The sequence below is a fragment of the Clavelina lepadiformis genome, chromosome 1 (assembly GCF_947623445.1).
Source record: "Clavelina lepadiformis chromosome 1, kaClaLepa1.1, whole genome shotgun sequence".
Taxonomy (NCBI): Eukaryota; Metazoa; Chordata; class Ascidiacea; order Aplousobranchia; family Clavelinidae; genus Clavelina; species Clavelina lepadiformis.
In genome coordinates, this window is record NC_135240.1 from 19,646,326 (window position 1) to 19,664,164 (window position 17,839).

The window sequence follows — 17,839 nt, forward strand, 5'->3', positions numbered from 1 at the left end:
GGTTGCACAAGTGCCATAACAAACTTTCACTGGGAGGCTTGATTATGAGTCGTTATGGAAACAAAATCATAGAAATCAACATCTGCAATAGTAATGAGATATTTCTGCATTCAGATATGTCTTTTACACTATTTGTTCGAACCTTAACAAACAAGCTGTAACAAAATTTTAGTACTTCTTTTTATTTCTATATTATAATAAATATTAATTGCGCAATATATTTTAACAAATGTGTTACGTAACACATTACCGGTACCGAAAACCTCATTGCTTGCAACCTCTGAAACAATGATTCTTTAAATGTGATAAAATTGTTCTCTCCAACGAGTAAATTGTTGATTTAATATTTATAAACAACATCTTCAACGACATAAAATAGGTCGGAAATGTTATATTTTAGCCATGCAGTGAGTTATACGACGTAATAGCATAGTCTCTATAAACCTAGATAATGTACATAGTGAAGCGAATATAAATGTACACATTCACTTCATGTTCACATTCACTATTACCTTAGGCTTCATATACCTATATATAGTCTGTACAGGGCCAGATTTACCAATAGGCTAGGCAGGCTGAAGCCTAGGGCCTCAAAGTCCAGGGGCCTCGAAATTCAATTTCGAAGTTTGGGATTGATGCCGCTTTAGATAATCCATTAACAAGCTATTTATAACATAAAAATTTCATAACTAAATCATACTCTATTTGGTGGTTGCATGTCCTCTTATAAACTTTGCATTTATTGTAACGGCTGTTTAATCCAATAAACTGAAATTAAAAGCAAAACTGTTTTAATTAGACTTTTTTTTTATTTAAAATTTTTCACCCATGTATGAATGGGGTGGGTGAAAAGAGCGGACAGTTTAGTGCACTCATATTTTTAACATTAAGTAATGATATGTTATGTTGTTTAGAGAGAAATCTGACTTCAAAAATAAGGTGCCTCACAAATGGAATAGCCTAGGGCATCTCATGGTCTAAATCCGGCCCTGAGTCTCTAGACTCTAGAGTCTAGGTACATGAAGACTATGGTAATAGTGAATGTTTATTTTATTCACAAATTGCATTGCTTATCGAATTTAGGCTATCCTTTGGTCTCTTGAAGGTATTATATAGGCGCCTTCTAGCAGGTGAAACATTGTGGCAGCATACTTTCGCGATGCTCGATGCCAGAGCCTAAATGCACAAAGAAATTTCTTGTAAACGAAATTTAAGTTTTTTTTTAATCTTGAGCAAGCAGCTGGCTAAGTTAAATAAACGTAAAATTCGTGATCCCGCCATAGATAAAGATGGCGGTGGGCCAGCATGCAAGTCCACCTCAGCAACAATGTAGCTAGCTATAGATCATTTCTTATTCAAAATTAATATACGTAACAACCTTGCACTGTGGTTTACAGAAATAATGTACAAGACACTATATGGATGATTGCTTTCCGTTTCTCTTGTACCGAGCTCCGGCAACTAATGTTCCGTACTTAAAGTTTTTAAATTAGTCGTATTTTTATTACATCTTTTGTATGAATACCATAACAAAATCTGGCCGTAGTACACAAAAAAGCACACAAACGTAAGGGCAAAGTAGCATCACGAATTATTAAGTGCAGAATAATCAGTTCCGTGTGTACGGAACGAAGCAGCTGACGCCGCAACAGCTCCTGCTCTGGCACCGGCCATCGCGGCAGCACGCCCAGAGAAACATCTTCCCCTTCCTCTACTACCTGAAGTATCAAATAGGAAAATCAACATACTAAATGCTTGCTATATAGTTTTGTAACATTTTCGAATCACAGAGTGTCATGCTACACTTCGACAAAACTGGTACTAATTACCTCGTAGTCGTCTTAATGGCCGCCTCGGCACTGACACATGGGTCAAGAATCTTGGCTTTCTGCTGTTCACAATCGGTCGGATTCTAGGTCGACCTCGTTTTCGATGACCTCGCATAACTGGTGTCACTTTAAGAAAATACAAACGGCGTACACAAAAATCTCATTAAACTCCATAATAACTTCTCAAACTACTTAACTGCACAGCTTTTGACAAAACAATAAAAGATTTGGTCACAAAATTCTCAGGCGGAAAAAGCCTGATCTAACATAATGGTCGTGAAGACTACTCTTGTACATACATGGCAATTGTGGCGTAAGCGGCTCTGGGCTGGAAGAATTGTCGTCAACAACAATAATCTGTTCTTCGGTTGGACTCTGGTTATCGGTCGTGTCCTTGACAAATTATTTAAAACATTTCATAAACAACAACCAACAAGTTAGATCTCTAATTACGGAGGTATTCAGTTATAAATGTAAGGCTTACGTTGCTTGATGATGTTGGTTGAGATTCCAAATCACTAAAGGAGAGGGAAGGTAGTACCTTACCACTATTACGTGGGCTGTTTAATAAATTATCTGACTGGTCTGTATTTTTAGACGGTGTTTGTTTAGGGGCTTCCAAACGCATAGTTTTATCCTGAAAAAAAAACACGCTTCAATACTGTGATAGTTAAAAGATGATAGAAAATATCACAACGCAATTACCTTTTTCAGAGTCCTTTTCATTTTCCTCTTGACTGGAACCGACGATGTTTGGTTCATTTTGTCTTCTGACGCTTTTGTTGCACAAAATATCACACACAAAATAATAAGATGTAAAAATACAATCATAGTCAGTAAGCAACCGCGTGGTAAGTAGTGACACTGCTTTCAAAATGCAGCGGGACGTAAATTGGGAGTGCATAAATTATAATTTATGCCTTTTTAATCAATGATCATTTGTAAGGTCTTCAGTTTTAGGACAAATAAAAATGCATTTGGAGTTATCAGGCTTACCGCTTCATTAGTGGAAATTATTGAAAAATATTTAGTGAAAAATTATTTCTACTGCATTTGCCAAGGTATTGATTTCATTTATGATGTTTGTATAACACCCATTTTTTAGGAAATTTAGTTTAGGAAGTCTAGCTGAAGTGATTTCTTTGAACCTCAAAGAGGTAAATCCACTATTTTCTCTGGAGTGCGTGCGATAGCATGCATGGAACCATGCATCTTTTACACCTTCAAATAAAACCTACACCTTATTTAAGAAACCTCATGAATCATGACTGGTAATTCTACACTTACTTAATTTTGGTAGGTTATCTTCATCTAAAAGCAAAGAAACCATTTCCTTCTGATTCAGCGAATCAGTTTTAAAACCATCCGATATGACCATTCGTTGAATCTATAAAAGAAAGAGTTTTCACAAACTGTGACTGGTCGTCTGTTCTCAATGTTTCCAGCAATAGTAAAGAGCAACATAAAATCTAGACAAGATTTTAAGATGCGGTCGTACAATTCCATGAAATACATGTCCTACAAAACATAAAGACTTACCGCGCTTTTTTCTTCTGCTCTTGCAAGCATTCGTTCATCAACTGTTCCTTTGCAAACGAGTCTGTAAACAGTAACTTGTTTCGTTTGTCCCAGTCTGTGGGCACGATCCATGGCTTGTTGGTCAACTGTGGGGTTCCAATCGCTGTCATAAAATATCACCTGTCGAAAATATTGCAAAAGATTTCATCAAATTTGCAATGATGAAAGGATACAGCACCACATAATCTCGAGGTGTAGATAGCGTAGCAGTCTTCCAATACAAGAAGCTGAAGGGTGCAACGTAGCAAAAGACTCACGGTATCTGCTGCTGTCAAGTTAATACCCAGTCCTCCGGCACGTGTACTCAATAAAAACACAAAAATATCATCACTTGATTGAAACCCTGCCACTGTATCCCGCCGGGAAGATATCCGGCATGAGCCGTCTAGTCTCACATATGAATGACGTCGCAGCAACATATAGTCCTGAATGATATAGTTCCGATAATGTAATCAAACTCAACGCATTTATTTTACACAAGTGTGTTTATCACCTCAAGTATATCTATCATTTTTGTCATCTGGGAATAAATTAATACTCGATGTCCACCGTCTTTTAGTCGCCGTAGCAGCATGTCTAAAGCTAGCATTTTTCCACTCTCCGTCACCAATCTTTCTTGGTCTGCAATTAACACAAATACAATAGTCAACAATGTTGTAATCACTGGAAAATACAGCTTTAATTTTAATGCTCAAAATTAGGACATCGTTTATATATATCGTAGCAACGCAATAACTTTATCTGATGACTGCTTACCAAAAATAGGAACAGTACAAGGTGATATACAATTCATTCTATAAGGGTTAATTTGCTGACAAACAACTTGAAATGGTGGCAAAACTGAGCTGGTGGTGCGCCGACTGTGGCAAAACAATTCTTTCCTTGAAGCAACAGCCTATAGAATTAGTGTTGAAAATATAAAACAACTGCCGTTCAATATTAATGAGAGTATTTTGCATTTAGCCCGGGGTAAAAACAAACAAAAAACTAAAGAATAGAACAGTACCTTGGGCAGATAAATGTTTTTTAAAACCGCTGCAATTTCAGTGGGCTCATTCACTCTAATGGCAGTGATGGCACGATACTTGGTGGAAGAGCCCTGCCCAATGAGTTTGAAAAAGTTATAGCCAAACATGAACAGTGTTCATTGAACACACATATTACATGACATAGCGAAGGTATTAGCAAGTTCAACAACAGGAATATCATTGATCAATCCAAAATATTAGCACACCTGAAAATCGTGCCCATGAATGTCATGTTTTTCTGCTTCAGCTTGAACATGTAAACCACAAGGGATAATACTACCACTTTTACAAACACTTGTAATTGTTTGACTAAGGTGACCATAAAAATGATATTTAAAATTGATACCAAATATCAAACCAGGAGCTACTGTAGACAAGTGATATGTAAAACTGTCGGTGCCTTTTATTAAGCATGGTGAAATGCTGACATGGCAATAGCTTAAGTTTGGAGTTTTCCTGTCTTGGTGTGCTGGATCATGTTTCATTAATGCATTTTTGCAAGGTGATTGTCTTAATCCAAAAAAGAAAAGATGGTGAATCTGTTTCCTTTGTTTTTCTCTTTTGTCTAACATTTGGCGCAACCTATAAAAGCCATCTAGATCTATTAGTGCTTATGAGGACTACCTTTACTGGGGTCTTTTATAATGATAAAAATAAAGTTTGCAACAAACAGGTAAATTTAATATTATTCCATATAAACATTCTGTTAGATCAAAAATCCGAGGTAAATTGTATTAGTAGTGTATTTTCATAGATTTTATTGTCACATTCACAACTGTAAAATTATATTTCAATACCTCACAATAAATCCTTTACAAAAAATTTTCCAATATTCTCCAACAGAAAGTTCCAACAGTGGTACGAAGGAAAATGTTGAAATAGGGTCATTTCCATTGGAGTACAGAGAGCTAACAACATCAAAGAGAGAACACAGTTAAACATAGGTCACTTGGTAATAGACATAGCAGGGCCTACAAACAGTTCCAATCTAAGTACCCTTGATAGTAAATTGCTGCATGACTTAATTTTTGAGTATAACTAGCAATAATGTTGCAGTAGACGCTTAAACATAACAAAAAAATGAATAAATATTGAAATAATACCTGTATACATTGTTTGGTGTGTGTATATTCAGGTCAGAGTAAAAACATTTCTTGGACTTGCTTTGAAGAAACGATGGAATAAAATAGGAATCATATATTAAACGAGGAGTTACATATGGTAAACTCTTCAGGTAAAATGGTGAAACACTCTCCGGACATTGAAAAATATCAGGATGATTGCAAACCTGCAAAGATACTAACAATCAAGGAGACAGCTTTCATAAAAACACTTCCATTAAAAGTGCACTTACTTTTCGGAACTGCATTACCAAATTCATCAACAATATGTTGTTCGTTGATTGGTTGGGATATTTTTGTGCTCTAAGAAAATATTGAGTAAACTCAGTTGACCTGACTGTATCAAAAACTGTAGGAGGGAGATAATTGTGATTATTCAATGGTACCTAAACAGATCCTTTGCCAAAATGTTTTTCTGCAAAGCATCATACAGTCTTCTCTGACGAGGAGCAAGCTGACAAAGCACCCTAACTTCCACCTTCTCTGTCAACTCATGCTCCACATCATGTTTCAATCGACGTAATATGAATGGTTTTAATATAACGTGCAGCCTTGACAGTTCATCTGAGAAAAGTATGTAAATATTCATAAGTACGAATGAAGAAAATCAACTGAAGTTACAATTTTGGATTAATTTTAGAGTTTGAAAAACTTACTTTCATCTATGCTTGCTTTATTTTCTAGATGATTTTCGATATTTTTTGAAAACCATTCATTAAACTCTGCATGGCTATCAAACAATGTTGGCATGATAAAGTGAAGAAGGGCCCACAACTGCGATATTATACACACAAATAATAAAATCTAAAACCTTAACTTTGAAAAGTAATCAGTACTTTCTTAATGAAGTTTTATGAATACCATTGTATAGTTTTTCATATAATGAAGAAACTTAGAAGTAGCATTTTTTTAAAGCGGATAAAAGCATAAATAAACTATACAATATTTCATGTAATTGTACTACAAAGCATACCTCAGCCATTGTATTCTGAATGGGAGTTCCAGTAAGAAGAAGGCGATTGCGACAATTAAATTCAAGAAGAGTTTTCCATCGAATACTGTAAAGACCAAAGGTGTTAATGTGATTTTCCTCCAACAGGTTATCATTTAGATTCAGCTTGCATAACTGTTTTACCTGCTGGAGCTTTTAAGCGCTTGGGCTTCATCAAACACTATGTAGTTCCACTGAATTCTTTGAAAATACCTCACATCTGATGTGGCAAGTTGATAGCTCGTTATTAACACATGGAATGGTGCAGCATCAGCATCAGAAGAATCATATTTCTGAATAAACAAATTAGTTTAAGTTAATAAATAATTTAATCATCAGTCGTCGTATCGCAATGTACAGTATCCTGTAAAATTCTGTATGACAATTAATCATAAATCTCAACAGGCCACACTTACATGATTCCAAAACAAACGCAAAACCTTTCTTTCTGAAGTTGTGCCCCAGTATGGCAACACTTTGAAAGTCGGTAGAAATCGAGAAAACTCTTGATGCCAGTTGTTGAGAGTTGATGCTGGTGCGATTACAAGAAATGGGCCCCATATATTAAACCGCTTCACAAACAAAGACAAGATATGTAGTTAAACAGTTGTTTCATTATCACTCACATATCATTATAATGAAGTCCTAGTTAATAAAGTGTAAACATTTTTAACCGGCTTTAACCATAAATTTTGACCAAAATAATTTGTCTGGGTGTCTTCACTTTAAAATGTAACGGTACATGCAGTGTAATATTTTTATCACCTCTGCCAAGTCTGCTAAAAAAGCTATGGTCTGCACAGTTTTTCCTAAACCCATGTCGTCTGCAAGAATGCCATTCAGACCATGAACATAAAGATTGAAAATCCAATTCACACCCAACAGCTGATAACTTGTCAGCTTTCCACAAAGTAATTTTGGCTGTGCTTGCACATGGCGGGTATGCATTCCTACAAACATGAAACAGCGTTTTCAAAAGTTGAATTGAGTTTATAATTTCAAAAACATTATATAGTAATATATTTATAGTTCTAATACACAGCAATTACCAAAAACCATGAATCAAGACATATATACATTGGAAGTTCTGTAATTCAAAATTAAAAGGACCCTGTAAATTAATTCGAGTTATCCAAACTTTATTACATTAGTTAAAAATAGCCGCAAAAATAAGGTGAACCAATTCAGTGAAAATTTAGTGGACACTACTACATAAAATAAACATATTTGGTTGAAACCTAGTTGCATGTATAAAAGGATTACTGTGGAGACATTGTTATGAAAAGTTGAGAAATAATGTTTGACCAATTATGAGACACAAGCATTGTTTCTGCTCTGAGGCTAGCAAAACACTTTGAGTAAACAAAAATTTTGAGTTAAAGAGATTTGGGATTCGGGCTAAGTATTTTGTCACAACTGGTTAAAGTTAAGCGACATTGAGTTAAAAAACTTTTGCTAAATATTTCTAATATACACTATTATACTCACTTCCACCCTGGCCAACATTTGAAGCGTTTTTAAACATATCCAACTTGGTTTGATGTTGGTTAAATGCATTGTTGACATTTGCTAAAGCCTTTGCTTTGTCAAGCTCTGCATCTAAAACGAAAAGTAATCAAAACTGCGCTGATAGTTCTGTATTTCTAACTGGCTGTGAAGTTTAAAGTAAATTTTTTGTGAAAATTCAAGTTATATCAAAAAACAGGACCGATTAAATGAGTGAACCAAATGACATGCATACCAGCGCCAAAAACATCAAGTGTCCGGTCATTTGCATCCAGCTGAGATAAAATTGCTTCTTTGCTCCTTTCTTCAACGTCTGCATAATGTTCAAAAACATTTTGTTACAAAATACACTATCATATAGCGTTAAAAAGTTTCAACTCAAGACATCGTTCATACCTTCAGAAGCATCATGTTTTAGTTTCCCACACACAAAATGGGCATAAAGTTCCGTTTGTGTAATGAGAAACTTTAACTTTCGCTGTTGTTTGTATACCTATAATATAATAATTTGAGGTTAACTTTGCAAACGTATGAGTATTCTTGGTTGAATATTGTGAGCAAAAAAAACTACAATTTCTCCAAATTACTTTTTACAAAGCAGGAGTTTGATTTCAGTCACCACATGATAAAATTAAAATGACGCAATATCCTTTAGCAGAACATCAGGCAGGAACCTTTTATACTATATAAAAAACAATATAAATATAAAACAATATAAAATATTTTATATAACAATATAAAATAAAAGCTCTAGCAACATCTGATACAAATACAAACCTCTCGAAGTTCATCATCAATACGTCTCTGGGCAAGAGCTTGTTTTTCTGCATTTTTTCTATGATATTTTTCAACTCTGACATATTTTTTCCAAAAGAGCTGTGCTTCTCTGGTCATTCTACGTGAGCGACTAACAACAATTTCACGTCGGCAGTGCATACGTGATTCAATTGCCCTTGCACGAACCTTTTTTGAAGCATCTTTACATGCCTTTATGATAATAATCAAATAATACAAAATGAAAAGCACAACATAGCTTAAACTAATTTCATCTTATTTTTTTTCAGCTATCACTTGATAAAATATCATTTACATCTGCAAATAAGCAGCTCATATTTCGATAAGGCAACTGCTAGACTGTAATACCTTTTTCAGTAATGACAATTTGAAAGCTTGATTCTGTAGTCTCTGTCTGCAAGCCTGTAAAGAAAGGAATATATCACTAGCTGCAGGAGGGGTTGCAAGAAGCACATAAACTATTCCATGTTAATAGATGTGTATCAGTTTGTACTGCTAAGCAATTTACAATGAAGGTTGTTAACTTGACTTCCTGCCATATTTGAATAAAAAGCCTCTGAATTTTCAGCCTTTCCGTTGTCAACGAAATACATTATAATCTCAAATATCAAGCTTCTTAAAATTAGTGGAAATAACTTCAATCGTTACAGTTCTTTTAGAAATGTGCACTTTTACCTATAACAGAAATTTAAAGTATACCTTCATCTCACAAAATAGTTGCATGACAAAAATTTACTCAAAAATTTTCAAAAGTCTGAAACATCACTTGAATACGATTCCTAATAATCTACATGATTAAAATTATCTGGTTCTGGAATTAATGGTGAGACATGTGGTTTTAAACCGAAATTGCCTGTGTGCATTGTCCTTTGACGGCATTTTTATTTGTTTTTTAAAAAGTGTGCACAAACTTGTAGAAAGAAAATACCAAGATTTTGAACACATAAAACTGGGAATGCTGAAAACTGAAACTACAAACCACTGGCTATTTATGACAGTTGCTCACAGTAAATACTAGGTTGAAAAAAGTTCCCATTCTCATAATATTGATTTTTGTATATCCTTCATCTCTATTGCACCATCTTTGTGGCAATAAGGGCAAGCTGGGTTTTATTGTTTTAAACACCTATTATAATAGTTTATAGTTACCACCATTAAAAATACCTGATTGTACAAAAAACATAGCTTTTCAAGCAGCTTAAATAAAAATAGATGTAAAACTGCAACTAGGATACAGCTAATCAGAAAAAATAGTATTAAAACAGTAATAATAAGGGACAACATTTTTGCCAAAAAAACAAAATACTATATGTCTGACAAACTCTTCAGTTAAATCAGTGGCTCTTAGTCTTTTTCCTCATTACTCACTTCCAGCTTAAAATGAACCTCCATTATATCGATTATTCAGTAGTTAAACAAACCTATTTATAACTGATATTTAAAGGTGATATTAATTTGTAGTAAAACAGAAAATACTGACATCAAAATTTTGAGCAATACGAACTTGAAAGCTTTACCTTTTTGAAATACTTTCATATATACTTATCAAACAGCTTGTGTTTTAAAAGTATGGGGTGGAAGCAAAATGTTACCATCAACAGGTAACAGTAAAGCAAAATTATTTGGAAGTTAAACAGCTGTGCATGTAGAATTTTCACTGCTGATTGGCTGTTTCTTCCTGTCTTAGCTCTATATTGTACAACCAGGAAAATGCTGGAGACAGGGAAGCACCGTTACCTGGTTCCAAAGTGATCTGATATCGGCTGCCGTATTAAAAAAGGCCGATACCAATATGCGTCAAAATGTGAAATATCGGCACCGATTAATTACACTGGCCTGCATTTTTCAACTTCAAAATTTTTTTTTCACTAAAAACATGCAAATATAGCTAATTTTGGGGCGCTGATTCCGAATCTGTGGTCCGTTTTATTCTAGCACATCAGGTTTTTGAGATAACTGTTACACGTGATATAGCGTTTTTGGTGAATAATCGCAAATAATGTAAGGTGTACAACAAGCTTGACTCGAAAAAATTCACAGTTTGCACAGAATTGTTACACATCTTTGTCTTCTTATGATAAAACAATAAAGATTTTTGAAATATGACAGCAATAACGATATAATCCAGTAAAATGATTATTATTGAAAGCACAGCGGTTCACTACCTCGGTATCTATTTTATTGAAAATGCGCATCTACCTGATTTTCTCTCATATATAGTAGAGTATTCTCTTTTAAGACACCAGCAGTAGTCAGCAATCATGCTGACATTCCACTTACCCTGTGATAGTGTTCCTCCATCACCATTATCTCCCGGTGAAAACGTTCACCTTGTTCCTCACTAAACGTCCCACAGTTATCTGGAAAGTAGTCTAGGTGGGAGGGTAAAAAGTGCATTTTGACGCTCATCCTACCCCCAAGTTTTTGTAAGGCATCGAGCATATCTGTAATAAGCTGTTTGTAATTGGAGGCTCCGTTATTTCCATGGAACTGCTGGATAACAGCTTTTAACCCCTTCCAGGCTTGCAATTCCATTATAGACTTTTTTTTCGAAATCTTCATCCTTTAACAGTTCTCTGATTTGAGGTCCAGTGAAAATACCTGCTTGCAGCTTAGCTTCGGATAAAGACGAAAACTTTTCTTGCAAGTACCTAAATCCTTCTCCGTATTTGTCCATACCTTTCACAAAGTTTTTCATGCACTCAAACTTGATGTGCAAGGGCGGTAAAAAAACTTTTGCTGGAGCAACAAGAGGATGTGCCTTCACATTCTTAGATCCAGGCAGAAACTCATCTCTTGCTGGCCACAATTTCCGAGTAAAGTGGGAAGTATCTGCCCTACTGTCCCAGAGATAAAGAAAACAGGGAAATTTAGTGTAGTATAGTATGAGAGCTACAACTTTTAAATCAGCACATATCAACCAGTTATGCTCTTGGTACTTTATCATTTGCAACAGAACTACTGTTTTCATACGTTTCTGACATCTCAGTAGAATGTGCAACAGGTACTGATGGCACAGTTTTCCCATTGTACCACAACACAGCTTTCATGCTCGTCTTTCAAGAATCCATGAACAGTCTCCAATATTCTGCTGAATATGATATCCTAAATGTTTCAATCAAACCCTGAACATTCCTACAATAAACAAGAGTATTTTCTTTACTAAAAAATTCCGCAAATTCTTTCTCTCTGTGGCGGTACCGCGCAAAACTTGTGCTCTTTTCTAGAAGATTCTTTTCCTTTAATCTTGATGCTAGAAGTTGTGCATATTCTTTTGAAAGATATAACTCTCTTGTGAAATCATTCAGCTGAGTTTGTGAAAACAGCTTTGGAGAGTCATCGTTTATTTCTTCCTGATAGTGCGCTTCATCAACTGCACTTCTTTCAGATTCTGAGGCGCTTTGCATCTCTGTTAGAGGATTCGGCACAGGAATTTCATCACAATGTGGTACAGGCCTCAATGCTGACTTTAAATTAGGGTACTTGATATTGGATTTGTTTCTTCTGTTAAACCCCTTAACACACCATATAAAAATAACAGTCATTGCGATGGTTTTTTTGCTCCCTACATACCGTAGGGACGCCAAAGGGAAGGCTCTTGAGTTTTTTCTGGTACCACATACGTAGCTTTGATGCACATACGTAGCTCGTTGTGATAACAAAATTTATCTTGATAAATTATATCCTTTTGACAAAAAAGTGGGTAGTTAAACGTAAAAGCGAAAAATTATGCGGTTTTTCGACCGTAACTTTAAAACGTGATGTGACAGGCAAAAACGGATGGCATTTTTGAAATCAGCGCATCAAAATTAGCTAGAAAACGTTGGCATCATACAGAATAAAATTTTCATGCAGACCAGTGTTATCGGCCAAGGCTGAGTGCCAGTGGTTCTGGAACGAAATTTGACGCAGCTCAAATTAAGCAATTAATTGGAGTCACTCAATAACAAATGCATTGTCACATAAAACAAATATGGAAATTGATTTTACCAAAGCATGCCGCTTCAAAGCAAGCAACTGTGATTTGCCTAAAAAAAATTAAAACTAATAGATCAGCTTTGCAGTGCCCCAGGCAAGACCATTGAAATCTTTCTTTCAATACTTGACAGCCAGAGCAACAGGCAATCTGCTGTGTTTAACAGTCAGCCCATTATGTGTCATGGTTTTACAACAATGTCTTGAATAACTTTCATAACAGTCCTTGATACTGCAAACGTTATAATAACTGATAAAGATTGGCAAACAAGAAAATTTGATGAACAAAAATAAATGAAACAATAAAAACCTCTATGTCCCCAAAAAACTGGGTTTGTAAGGGGCATGGCCACATGTCCGCCATCTCCTGAATCTGCTGGCGCTCACGGAGAAAATGAGATGCACAAAACACTTTTTTTAACAATAATCTATTCACAAATTCAGGTGATAACTGATAAGTAATTACCCATCTTCAACACCTGTAATTTACTTCCAATCAGGGATTCCCCATAGGTTAAAACGAATCTAAGTTGATTAACTGACATGTAGAAACATTTCGTTCACATCAAATTACATGATATTCATAAGGCAGTGAGGTAATGCATTATACCAAGCTGCATTTCAATGTGGTAGTGTTATGAATAATACAGCAAAAAACAACAATTTAAATTATATACCTTTGGAATTTCCTTCTTTGAAATTGCTTTCCAAATTTGTTTTCTTAGTAAACTCGTTCCTCCCGCTTTCTTTTTTTGCAGAGATTGGGAGCGTTTTTTCGAGGTGCTACTAGACTGGTCATTAGTTGTACCCAAACTTAAGCTTTTACTACAAACACCATCACCTGAAAAGTAACACAAAAAATGAAGTAAGAGACTATTTCTGTGGTTTAGCAAAGACCCTGTAATGTGGTATCATATCAATTAACCTAAAACCTGTTCACAAAACCTTTTTAATAACAAACAAACCAGATAAATCTATCAGATGTATCTATTTCAATTATAAATTATAATATGCACAATAATTTTCATCTGTAATCAATAAAGTCTGTTTATTTAAAACCAAAGGTGTGATTGACATTGTTTGTGATCATTTGCAACTTACAAACATTTATCAGGAATAATTCCTAGAACAAATACGTACATTTTTTCTTGGCATACTTCTTTTTGATTGACCTTTGATGATTTTCCCACTTGCTTTTGCCAGTAATAACATCTGCACTGCAAAAATAGTTACCATTTTGTCACACTTGAAAACCATTTATTGAAACATTAAAAAAGCTAGTAGTTGGCAGGGCAACCATGATAAAAATTAAAATATTTTCTCGGATGTTCTTCAACTCTCTTCAACTGACAAACTCTTCTTCCATTTACGGTCAGCTTTTGTAACATTTGCCAGTCACAAATAATTCAATCAAACACGTTTAAGATCTAACAAGTTCTACATCTCAATCCACATTAAATTTTTAATACTTACCTATAGTACATGTACTTGGCCAATGAGGGGTCAGCAAGATACGCATCTCGATACTGAGAAATGGATTGTTGCATTTCCAGCATTAAATCAATATTTTCTGTTTCGCTATCTGAATCAGAAGATTCTTCATTAAACAAATCCTGCAAGAAGTATATAAAACAAGCATTTTTATATATAATCATATTTATATTAAAAAAGGTATTGTACAATGAAACATACGTGGTAACCAAAATCTAACCAACACATGTCGTTTACAAAAAAATGAATTTATAACACCTTACAAAACAGAAATTAGATTTAATTTTAGGCACAAAAAATGACCCAATTAAAAACAAGGTTAATGCAATTGGTGAATAAAATTGTTTTACACTATGATACAGGGTGGATTTTAAAACTTGTTATTAGAAATATGTTATAATAAGAAATTTGCTAAAATAGTAATAAAAACGGTAAATACCACAAGCCATTGTCTAGATTTCCCCAAATTGGCATCAACTATCAGATTATGTGGTTTTTCACATAAATACTGACTGAATGAACCGTCTTCTTCATCCATACTGTAAAAAAACATAAAAATTCAAAAATTTAAAATAATTAAACACATCTTAAACACAAAAATACCTTTCATGATCATCACTGTCACCACTCAAAAGTTGTTTGAAAAATGCATCAGTGTTGAAAGCATCCAAGAGTGACGAGTGGTCCATAGTGCCATCAAATTACACATTTATAGTCAAAATTGAATTATTCTAATTCACCTATGTCACACTAAAATGCTTTAGTTTTGGGCTTTTCAAACTTTTTCGTTCTGCAGCCCCATTTTAGAAAAGAAATTTCTATGCGACCACTTGAGGGTTACCCTATACGTTAATTATGTTAAAACAATATATGTCCTATTATAAATCTGGTGGTATTTTTGTCTCTGGAAAAATCATACAAGTGCACACAATCAATCGAAGTACAGTAACTGTAGCCTGCAGAAATAAAAGAATCTCGTAATGGTAACAGTAAAGCGAATAAAACATTAATAATAAAAAACAATTCAGTTTATAAAAATCAAATTTGTTTCACAACTCCAAAATTGAGAAGCCCTGCTTTAGTTGGCCGAAAATGATGTCACTTATTTAATGAGGGCAGCACAATAAATATCTACATGTTCAGCATAAGCTTTTAGAAACGAAGAATTGATGCAGTTATAGACCATGCAGCACTTATGTGCTCACATTTCATTCTATAATGTGTCTTTTAAAGCACAAAGAAGTTGTATATCCCTACTACCACAGCTCCTGCAATTATATATACTATATATACTTGAGCCATGGATCCTCATTACAAACCCAAATTATTTAAGGCCATAAGCCTTTTTACATTTTCATTCTTTTTCTTCTGGCGTATTTATCTGCTTACGGCTACTTATCAGCTATTACTTATAAGAAAACATAACAGGCAGGCATACGGCGTTTTGAAAGCATTGTATCAAATCTTACAAAAATTGTTGAACACGATGTTTCAAAAGTGAACACCATAAATTGGCAGGTATTGTACGTAAAAACATGATGATACATTTCGTTTGCTGCTGTGCCAAGGGGTCAATATTTTGAGGTTTCTTCTGCACCAGGTATTTGATTTTTGTATTTTTGAGGGTTACAGTTCATTGTTAGATTGTCAAATAGAGGCGTTGTTACACATAAAGATTGTTGACTTTCTTTGTGCTCGTAATTAGAAATATTCTAATTCATTACGAAATAATTCGTAATGATATTCTAATGTAAACAACGCAAACAGGCATTCTGTTAACAGATACAGTAGGGTTGTTCATTTTTTGGTCATATTTAAAAAGTTCAAGTTAAATAGACTAATCTCATTCTGAATCAACTAAAATAAATTAGCAAAAAAAAGTTTTTTGAAAACTTTTACTTTCTGATCCCAGACATGGGCCCGAAGATTTTCACTTAAAAATCGATAAATTTGGGAATCCTTCCAAGAAAAAATGTTAAAAAAAAATATTTCGAATTTCTCACAACGCTATGAATCTAAAATTTTCAACATTTTCGGCTTGAGGGAATTCCCACATCACCTCAAGAGTCAAAACGTCGGCCTGATCTGCTCTTGAATATGGTTGATGCAACTATTTCAGTTTATGTAACAAGTTGAAGTCTTAAAACATAGCAAGTCAAAACAATTACAAAATACTTTTTTTTATAACTGATACTAAGTAACATTGAGATAAACATGGTGTGATTATAAGCATAACATCTTATTTTATATATTTTTAACCTTTTCGTACACAAAATAGAACATGTTACTTAATGATTTTTTAAGAAACTATTTCACAAATAAAGTGAATGCAACTGACTCTATGACAACTTGAATTAATTTAGATTATGATTTGAGTCAAGTCAAGTGAAACATCCTCATTAATACATGTTAAGTGAAGTTTTTTAAACAATAAAACAAAAGTTAAGTCTTTCCATCTCTGGAGGTTAGGCGAAGACACAAATCATACAGGTCAGAAATCCTAGAAGTATACCTAAGTAATTTTACATATTAAGATCTGAAGAACAGTGAATGTAGAAAATTGAAAAAAACTGAACGGCTCACCGTTATTTCTTAATATCGGTGGTCAGAGAGGCGACCAACTAAGACCTTGATGAATATAAACAACATTCCAGTGTTACATGCTTCTAAGTTGCGTTGACTTCGTGTTTGTGGTACCTTACAGAGATGGGACAAAACCAAAATTTACTTGGACTCAACAACTTACCTAACTCGTCGAGTCCAAGTAATCATGAGTTACTCGATTGAATCCGAGTAATCGACGATGATGTCATAATTAAATTATGTACGTAACAAATTTCTTCAGGCACTCAAGTTATTGTTTTTTGTTCTAAAAACTTTAACCATCAAATAGCATACTAACGTGTTCACACATTTTATTCTTCTGCTAAGGCATCAATAAACCATAAATGCCAAAGATTATAATTCTTATGAAAGCTACACATGTGTTTTGTACGCAGTAGTGGCTCAAAGCCATGCACTATCTCAACACTTTACAAATGTGAGATATTTCCAAAAAATATGCTATTTTTTTCAATTTTTTCTTATGGAAGGTACAGTATTTCTTAAATTAAAGCCAAAAAATATTGTGAATGCTATTTGCTATTTAGTTGTAGCTGTGTAAAGTTGAGTTGAACATATTACGAAAGAACAGCCAATGTTTTTCACTGCCACATGTCTCAGATTTGATGATTTATTGCTACGATGTTATGTAATAAATAAAAATCATAATAATGATGTTTATTGCCAACCGCGTCCGCGTACTATTTAGAGAGAAAAAGAAAGCTTCTTCTATCGCGAAGTCAACTGAAATTACTTTCGTACAAACATTTGGTATGCAGGAATATTTTGTCAAAGTCCAGCATTTGATAGCTTGGTACGGTATGCCACTTACTGAATGGTAGTCTCGACTATCAACTACAACAAATTTATGTGGTGCTGATCCTATCCTGCAAAACTAACGATGATAGTTTTGTTGTTTTCACA

At 34.3% G+C, this 17,839-nt stretch overlaps 1 protein-coding gene across 2 annotated transcripts; it reads right to left on the minus strand.

Annotated features, from left to right (window-relative positions):
* Window positions 1–1,383: 1,383 nt before the first annotated feature.
* Window positions 1,384–15,153, minus strand: LOC143464632 (chromatin-remodeling ATPase INO80-like). 2 transcript variants are annotated; one of them, XM_076962522.1, is made up of 31 exons: window positions 14,918–15,146; window positions 14,754–14,853; window positions 14,297–14,436; window positions 13,964–14,040; window positions 13,501–13,664; window positions 9,197–9,250; window positions 8,831–9,040; window positions 8,450–8,546; window positions 8,289–8,366; window positions 8,036–8,146; window positions 7,313–7,497; window positions 6,964–7,119; window positions 6,692–6,840; window positions 6,530–6,614; window positions 6,213–6,330; window positions 5,943–6,120; window positions 5,790–5,859; window positions 5,539–5,723; window positions 5,233–5,343; window positions 4,642–5,017; window positions 4,414–4,506; window positions 4,164–4,302; window positions 3,901–4,028; window positions 3,665–3,832; window positions 3,369–3,527; window positions 3,117–3,216; window positions 2,535–2,605; window positions 2,314–2,466; window positions 2,129–2,222; window positions 1,830–1,955; window positions 1,384–1,718 (listed from the first exon to the last, which is right to left on the minus strand). In XM_076962522.1, the coding sequence occupies exons 1-31, from the start codon at window positions 15,001–15,003 to the stop codon at window positions 1,585–1,587; spliced, it is 4,095 nt and encodes a 1,364-aa protein (XP_076818637.1). In that variant the 5' UTR covers window positions 15,004–15,146; the 3' UTR covers window positions 1,384–1,584. The 2 variants fall into 2 exon arrangements, with proteins under 2 accessions (XP_076818637.1, XP_076818646.1); XM_076962531.1 differs by lacking the exons at window positions 1,384–1,718; window positions 1,830–1,955; window positions 2,129–2,222; window positions 2,314–2,466; window positions 2,535–2,605 and adding an exon at window positions 2,660–3,050 and having other exon boundaries at window positions 14,918–15,153.
* Between the last annotated feature and the right edge of the window lie 2,686 nt (window positions 15,154–17,839).

Coding starts and splice junctions, on each gene's coding strand:
- LOC143464632 (XM_076962522.1), bottom strand. CDS start 15,003: ATGGACCACTCGTCACTCTTGGATGCTTTCAACACTGATGCATTTTTC. Junction 14,437..14,753: donor AATCTAGACAATGGCTTGTG/GTATTTACCGTT, acceptor TACTTCTTGCAG/GATTTGTTTAATGAAGAATC. Junction 4,303..4,413: donor AAAACATTTATCTGCCCAAG/GTACTGTTCTAT, acceptor CTAATTCTATAG/GCTGTTGCTTCAAGGAAAGA.